Here is an 8,840-nt window from a genome sequence, read left to right as displayed (position 1 = left end):
ACATCAGTCTACAGATCACAATAAAGTGCAAAACCACTTCTGTGCACAGGTACACACTTACACTGTACATATACACAAACAAGCATGCCTGTACCTCACCAAACCGGAACTTGTAAAATGCCAATGGGTCCCATCAAAATAAGATCAGGCAGTCATTTAAAAAGAAAAATGTGTCTTTACGCCATATGTTCTTCCAAAATAGTAATCCATAGCTTTGTTGAGGCTCCAGGTCCATGAGGTGGTATTTGAAAGGATTTCTAGAGAGGACCTTGTTTTTTTAAATTGTCGTAAGGCAAAGAGAAATCAGAATCCTGTATAGACGGAAAAATGGGAAGGTAGGGCAGCTTCTGTCCATAGTGAAAGAAAGGCATTCCCAGAAGTTTCAGGTTATTAAAGCTCTGCTCCTATAAATCCGTTGGATTCTCTTTCTCCATACACATTGAGACTGGCTGCATTTCTCTCTCTTTTTTTCTTTACTTGTTTACACAGCTCGGCCATGCGAGTCCACCACATGCTGCTGACACAATGATGTAGATGACAACCTGAAAAGGAGGACATGTCAATTGCCAGCAACATTTCTAGAACATGCCAGTATTTCTGCTCAATTAAAAGTCAGAAGCAAACCTTGATTTCAAATAAAAGGGAATTCCTGAGCACTAGCCACATATAAATACTGAGATTTCTCTAGCTACTTGTGACTCTGGGCAAGTCACTTAACCCTCCATAATCCCCGTAATTCTGTAAAAGTCGTCAAAACGTCTGTGCACAAATTTGGGGTGCATGTCCTATTTGCACATGCAATTTAATTAAGATAATTAGCAACAATAATTGGCTTTTTAACAAGCAATTATTGACACTAATTAAATTTAATGTGAATACATTTAGGCATGGGATCTGAAAAAGGGAGCATAGAAATGGGGGTGTTCCTAAAATTAATGCGAGTGGTTTTAGAACAAGGGTGTCCAACCTCAGCCATTGTCAGGTGGGGTTTTTAGGATTTCCCCAATGAATATGAATGAAATCTATTTGCATACAATGGAGGCAGTGCATGCAAACAGATCTCATGCATATTCATTGGGGAAATCCTGAACTCCTGACTTGACTGCGGTCCTCGAGAACTGAGGTTGGACAACCCTGTTATAGAATAATGGGGATACACACCTAATGTAGGAAGGAAGAGGACCACTGGCGGGAGGAGGGAGAAGGGAGGGAGGAAGAGGACCACTGGAGGCAGGAGGGAGAAGGGAGGGAGGAAGAGGACCACTGGAGGGAGGAGGGAGAAGGGAGGGAGGAGGGAGAAGGGAGGAGGGAGGGAGGAAGAGGACCACTGGAGAGGGAGGGAGGGAGGAAGAGGACCACTGGAAAGGGAGGGAGAAAGAGGACCACTGGAGGGGGAGGGAGAAGGGAGGGAGGAAGAGGACCACTGGTGGAGGGAGGGAGGGGAGACCCAGGCGTGGCACCCCCTAGGGCAAGGAAGGGACCCAACAAGACATCCTGCCTCAATATATAACAAGAAGCTGCTATAACAGCCCATTGACTTTACAATATGTTTCCCCCAATCATTGACTCCTGACCTGATCATGGACAGACTGCAAAGGCTTTCATACATCTATCATTTGCTGGAGGTTGGCAGTATGAGGACTGCACAACATAGATATAGGATTCTCTGAGGTCAGTTTTCCCAAGTCAGTAACCCAAGTGTCTGGACCAGTCTGGAGGGCTGCCAAAGAAAATTAGTGTTTCCTACCTCCATCTGACACAAATCATGGCAATAAAACCAGGAGAAACAGGGCTTATTTTGTCAAATATTTTGTATCAGTAGAAAGCTGACAATTCCAGGATTATGTGAGTATGCAAAAATCTTTATTTAAAAAAGGTCATACTTATTTATATATCTATATACCTAGCTATATCATGAACAGTTAAAAGGATTTAAAGCCCCTCGCACAGCACAATACTTACAATGGTTACAACGATAATGATAATAGTGAGCTTTAGATTCTTCATGCACATGGCTCTGGCAAGGTTCCTGCTGGTGGTTTTGAATGTCACAGACTAAAAGAAAGTTGAAGACATTAATTAATACAATGTAATGCACTGTATGATAATGCTGTTAACTGTCCATGGAGAGGCTTCTCTCTGGAACTTTTACATTCATTTCTACAGGACCTAGAATTGTCTAATCCAGTGTGCCACAAAGTCACCTGGGCTCTTACTCTCAAGACCTTGTGACAACACCACCAACATTCTATGAAGTTATGTATCAACTTTGGTGCATCGCTGATACACGCTAAGCACCAATTCTACTAACAAGACCTTGGTGCCAAGATTCCATTATAGAACACTAGCGCAAACCAACATTAGCACACCAAAAATATAACGCGCCATCAGTTATGCCTGCCACAGACATGTAGCTGTTGATACGTTAGTGCAACAAGGGAGCGTGTAACACAGGATTATGTAAGATACATGTCTATAGGCACCTGTGCCCACTGGCATGCACCCCAACCGATCACTCGCCAAACCAGTTAGGTGCGCCTTTAGAGAATAACTCTTAGTTTGGCTGTGTAATTTATAGAATTGCCTCCTAAATGTGCATACTTTTTCTGAGAACAGGTGCAGTCATCCATTTTTAGCTACAGCATGAGCCTTGGAATGGAAGAATTAAGGAACATCATGCATGGCAAAGATAGCTGGGACTTACTTTGTGAAGCACAAACACTGCACAAACATCTCCTCCTCTTCCTGGGAATTCTTCGATCCCTTCAGGTTTCTGGCTTAATTGCCAAATGGGGAAAGAATGCACTAAGCACTAGCTCTGCCATGTACATGTCAAAGCCAAGGTAACTAATCAAGTCAACTGCCTGCACTACATAAATTTCTGTTTTCTCCTAGATATGGAGAGAGCCAATATCCAAGGGTGGTGAGGTCTGCTCATAGTGAGTAACTAAGGGGAGGATTAAGAGTTGAAAGGAGCCAGAGACGGTGAGAAGCTAGAAGCTAGAAGCAGAAGTCCATAGACAGTGAGAAATGGGCTCAGGTGAACAGTATTTCCACATTTAGAGAGAGAACACAGAGTGTGGAAAGTGAAGTACAGATCACTAGAAGGATGAAAAAGGGGGCCCCCACGGCAAGAGTCAGTTATGTGCAATGAGGCAAACTGTATCTGAATCCCAAGGAAGTGTTACTGGAAAATCTGGACTACATCCTTCAGTAGCAGAGAGGCCATGGAGATGGCGGAGGAAATTGATGGGTAATGGATGGGAGGAGCAAAACCAGCAGTGGTTACCTGTACACTGAGGACGCCCTAGTCTTTTATATCCATATACAAAACCATATTCACTTATGCTTTGACATAGGTACATCAGTTAAATTTCAAAAGCGTTCCTGGAGGAATTCTGTAGAAAAAATAATTATTCTATGCAATTCTTTTTTTGAATTCTGCAAAATCTCTGCACTCTATTCGTTTAATTTTGTTGTATAGCCTTCTTCCCATCATAAAGACTAGTCTCTTTCATGCCCCAGGTATGATCCCCCCCAACCCTCTCCATGCTCGGACTTGACCTCCACCCACACCCCCGAGCAGTCTCATTCCCTACTAGCTCGAACCTCCTTCCTAGGCTTCATCTCTCTCCCCTCGACATGCTCAATCCCAAGTATTCTCTGCCTCTTTTAAGGGTGGACACCCCACCAGCTAGTCTTCAGGACCGCTGAGGGGGGGGGGGGGGGGGGGAGGGGAATTCCCCTGGCCTAGGCCTCCAAGGGGGGCCCCGGCGCCGGGGTCTCTCTCTCCCGCTCCTGACAGGACAAGAGTGATCCCGTCCCGACAGAAGGAGAGAGAAAACTCTGGTGCTGGGCTCCCCTTGGAGGCTGGGGAGGACCCGGAGTTTCCTCCAGCACTGCTCTTCTGCCCATTGCTGAGCAGCTGCTTTTCCTCTCAGGCGCACATGCTCAGTTTTGAAACCGAGCATGCCCCAAGAGGAAAAGCAGCCGCAGAGGCAGGCAGTCAGCGATGGATGAAGATGTCTTCTGCTGGCGGGGCCTCGAGATCCCCGCCAGCCAAGGTATTTAGGTAGCAGCAGCGATCTGGGAGGGGGGGGGGGGGAGCGGCAAGATTCAGTCTCTAGGTGGCCCTGATCTTCTTCTCGCCCTCCCCCCCCACCCCACGCTTTTTCCAGCAAGATCACCTAGTTCTCTCTACATACCGCCTAATCAAAAAATGTATTGTTAGTCCAATAAAAAAGGTATCTTATTTTCTTTTCTATGTTTTATTTTACTCTATTTCTCTTGATTACCTTTAAAAGTAGACTAACACGGCTACCACATCTCTCTACATACCTCCTAAAACCCTGCCAGGGCACACACATCCCTACAGCTCTCTCAAATCTCCCCCCAGTATATACCTCCCATAAAACTTTCTAAAATTCCTCTTCCACCCACACATACACATCCCTGAAGTTTTTTCTAAAGCTACTCTTTCCACGCTGCTCCCCCGCCCACACACACCCAAAGCTCTTTGTAAACTCCCGCAGCATACCCACCCTCCACAGATCTCTCTCAATGACCATCCCCACACACCCATCCCGCCAACATATCCACCCTCCATCTTCCCAGCCTTTTCTCCCCCCCCCCCCTCTTGGCATACAAACACCCAGCTCTGACCACTCTTGCTGCACACTCCCCCTCCCCTGACACCTTCACATACAGCATAACCCTAACAGCACTCCCAGCATATCTCTGATCACCACAAGTGGAAGAGGAGAAAACTAGCTACGCACTGGGCTGTTTCTTCATCCACTGCTGCTTTGGTGCTGAATGCAACGTTTGAACCACACAGAATACCATGGTTCAAATTTTACATTCAGCACTAGGCAGCAAAAGGAGGACACAACCCACGTGCAACCCCTCTCCTCCTCTTTTGCTTGTGGTGATCATTGCTGGGCTGGGAGAGCCTGTGCATCAGGTGTGCCATGGGGAGAGAGGGGGAAGGGAATTAACAGGAGACCAGAGGGACAAGAATGGATGCTGCGAAGAGAAGATGTGTGCCTGCATGTTGGGAAGGAGGAAGGAGATCAACAGCAGGAGTCACCACTGCCTCCTGGTCACTGAACAAAATCTGCACAAGACGGGAAATTCTGTGCAAATTCTGCAATGCACAGTGGCACAGACTCTCCCAGAAGTACAAGTCACTAGAATGCTGTTCCGTTGTCACTAGTCCATGTGTGTCTCCACTTATTCTCTTCATTTTAAAATTTAGGGATTGGGGGGAGGGGAGGCCTTCTGTCTTCCCCAACTCTTATTTGGTTATATAAGTCCTCTCGATGTTCACACTGCTTTCTCCACAGAGACTACTGCACTACATTTTTGCTAATGTAGGTATGCTTTGTGCTTCAAAAAGGATGAGAAATACATATATAGGATGTCCCTAAAATCAGGGCCAGGTTGGGATTGGGGGGGGGGGGGGGGGGTTCTATGTAAATAATGCAACTACCATGGGTCGCAATGAATCATCATCGACTCAACAGCACTTAATCCCAACCACAGGTTCAAAATGTTGGGCTCTGTTAAGAGTTACCACCCACGAAAAAGATCTTGGAATCACAACAGACAAACGTTTTGAAATCCTCAGCTCAGTGCGTGACAGCAGTCAAGAAAGCAAACAGAAAGTTAGGAATATTAAGAAAGGAAGGAAGAACAAACAAACAAACAAAGAATATCATTATGCCTCTGTATTAATCTACTGTTCCACTGCACCTGAATACTATGTGCAGTTCTGGTCCACCATCTCAAATAAATATATAATAAAAACTAGAAAGATACTGAAAAGGGCACCTAAAATGATAAAGGGGATGGAATGGCTTTCCTATGAAGAACAGGTTACAGAAGAGAGCACTGAGAGAAAATATGATGGGTCTGTACAATGAGTGAGGTGGAACAGCTGTTTTTTCCTTTCAAACAGTACCAAAAGTAAGAGATAGTCCAAGAAATTAACACACTTGAAATATATGTGTGAAAAAATACTCTCTTGATGCATAATTAAGGTGGAATTTCTTGTCAGATAATGTGTTCAGGGCAGTTACTATATTTGACTTTATTTAAAGAAGGGATATACTCACGGCAAAAATGTTTTGGTTTCTTTGGGCGTCTGCCTGATTTCTGGACATTTAGGTTCATTTCACACATTGTTTTAATAAAAGCTTTTTAATGTGTGCTAATCTTCAGTCTAGGGGTTAGAGTAGCAGACTGAGAACCAAAGAAGTCAAAGTTCAAATCCTATTTTTCCTACTGATGTTCCTTGTGATCTTGGCCCTCTGGTCCAATTTAGGTTAAGTCTACTTACACAGCAACATAATAAGTGATTTCCATCCAGTCTACCCAACTGTCACACTCATTATCAATGAATGTAATGTAAACCACTTGATCATAGTCTTTCTATAGCATTTCTGGGACACAGACCATAGAAGTCTGCCCGGCCCTGTCCTTACATGCTAACTACACTGAGTTGTTGTTGAAGACCACTCCAGCCTGTCAGTCTTTTCAAGAAAATTACTTGGATATCCTGCTTGTAACTCGCTTTGAGCTTGGATTTGGAAAAAATGAGCAAGAAGATCCAAAATCCAAATCAAATACATAAATTCATTAAATCGATTTAAAGTACACTAAATGAACACCCCCTCTTTGTTTAAAAAAAAAGAAGAAGAAGGATTAGACATTCTAAGAAGAGAGTTTATAAACTATATATTGTAGACTGTGGGAATCTGCCAGTACTAGTGACTAGGAGTGATCACCGTCAGACCAAATGTTGGACTTGATGGACCTTTGATCTGACCCAGTTATGGCATATCTTGTGGTCTTTAGCTTCTTTAGTCTCCTGCTATGCACATGTCCCTGTAAACCTGGAACACATCTGGATTCTGCATGCATAAATGGTGCTATAAAAAAAAATTGTTTTGGGGTTGATACCTACATATCTCAGCTTTATTCACCAAGACAGACAACTACTTCTGGGCTTATTTGCTTATCAGCCTCATTATTTTACACCTATCAAAGTAGAGGTATGGGTGCTACAAGATACGTATATGCTTTCAATATGCTTTTTTATAAACTTTTTACACGTAACACCATACTCAACAGCCATTTCTGTATACTTACAGAATCCACAAGATTTTCTGTTTTGTCTATGAGCAGTTCTAACTTTTCTCCTCTTTGCGCCACCAAATCTAGGAAGAAAATCAAGACAGAATTGAATTTTGCTGGTATCAAAGGCACCACAAAGTTCATCAAATATGCTGTCTCACGTCAGTCATTTTTAAATTTCTTCATAAGTACAGATCAGACAAAACTTTCTTTGAAATATGACATGTCACAGGACTTCCTTTGAGGTCAACTAATAAACATTTGCCTACAATAAAAATTTCTGGGTTTAGCCAATATGGCAGCAGTCATACGCTGGATGGTAAGACATGGAAAGCTCCATGGCCTATATGCCAGCTCTGTGGATGCAGTGAGTACTTGAGCACCCCTAATATCAAACTCCTTCACTATGTTCCAGGGAGGAATACTTTGTGTTTAGTACCCCCAATCATTTTATAAAGTTTATACCAATATCCACAACATAGCTCAGACAACATGGAACAAACACCTGAAAACATCGGTGGTGCTCTGCCTTGTGCTTCTGTACTGATAAAATAAAGTCTCATTAAAACACTGATAGCTCCATTACCACAGTGGCCTTCAACACTCTACTTTTAAAAAGCATGTTTCCTAAACTGCACATCTTTACTCATTTTAAATGAAGAAATTAGGTCTTACCTGTTAAATTTTCTTTCCATTGGTCCTTCCCACTATTCCAGAACTTGTGGGATAGGCTCAGTTTTGGCCTAGTTTTCATCAATCCTTTCAGGCTGTTTGTTCCAAGTCATCACCCCTTCCTCCACATCTTCTCCCCAACCTTTGACATGCAGTGTACCACAGGGTTCTATCCTCTCCTTACTGCTACTTAATCTTTTTCTCAGCCCTCTTGCCACACTCATCCAATTCCTTTCAGATCTCATGCTACCTGTATGCAGATGACATCTTAGTGATTTGACCTACTAATCCTTTTTCTCCTTCTATCACCCCTCTTCAAGACTGTTTGAATATGGCTTCGAAATGGCTCACTAACAACAAGCTTGTGCTTAATACCCAGAAAACAGTAGCCTGTTGGGTAAACGGGCGGTCTTATTAAACCCAGTATGCCTCTTAATTTTTCAGTTCTGTTATCCAACCGGTTGAATCCTTCCATTACCTAGGTATAATATTGGACTCCCAACTTTCATTTTCCATTCAAAATTTCTCATTTAAGCAAGATAGGGTTTTTTGTACTTAGACCACTATGTTCAATCCAACAGTCTGTCGATCATGATTCCATGCACTCATCCTATCCTTATTCACTACAAGACTCGACTACTGTAACAGTCTATCTGGGTTGTAACAATTCCCTTCGTAAAAAAACTGCAATCAGTATGCATCTCCTTCCTCTTTCTTCCCTCTCCTCCATCCATGTCCAGCATTTTTCCTCTCCCCCCCTCCATCCATGTCCAGCATTTCCCCTCTCTCTCCTCCCCCTCCATCCATGTTCATCTCACTTCCTCTCTCTTCCCTCCCCCTCCATCCATGTCCAGAATTTCTCCTCTCCCCTCCATGTGCAGTTTTTCTCCTCTTTTCCCTTTCCCTCATCTTCGTCAGTATGCATCTCCTTCCTCTTTCTTCCCTCCCCTCCCATCCGTATGCATCTCCTTCCTCTCCTCCATGTCCAGCATTTCTCTTCTCTCTCCATCCCTCCATCCATGTTCATCTCC

The 8,840-nt window shown here is 43.6% G+C and overlaps 1 protein-coding gene across 2 annotated transcripts in view; it reads right to left on the bottom strand.

The window, feature by feature from the left end:
* Positions 1 to 385: 385 nt before the first annotated feature.
* LOC115458706 (vesicle-associated membrane protein 7) overlaps positions 386 to 8,840 on the bottom strand; it is a 48,044-nt gene continuing 39,589 nt past the window's right edge. For both annotated transcript variants that reach the window (XM_030188531.1, XM_030188532.1), the window contains exons 6-8: positions 7,153 to 7,220; positions 1,963 to 2,055; positions 386 to 542 (exon numbers count right to left, since the gene is read on the bottom strand). In XM_030188531.1, the coding sequence (XP_030044391.1) occupies positions 474 to 542; positions 1,963 to 2,055; positions 7,153 to 7,220 (230 nt within the window). In that variant the 3' untranslated portion in view covers positions 386 to 473. The remainder of the gene's footprint in view (positions 543 to 1,962; positions 2,056 to 7,152; positions 7,221 to 8,840) is intronic.

The sequence above is a fragment of the Microcaecilia unicolor genome, unplaced genomic scaffold, assembly GCF_901765095.1.
Source record: "Microcaecilia unicolor unplaced genomic scaffold, aMicUni1.1, whole genome shotgun sequence".
Classification (NCBI taxonomy): Eukaryota; Metazoa; Chordata; class Amphibia; order Gymnophiona; family Siphonopidae; genus Microcaecilia; species Microcaecilia unicolor.
The sequence above is the reverse complement of the archived record's forward strand: the minus strand, read 5'-3'. Positions and strand labels throughout refer to the sequence as shown.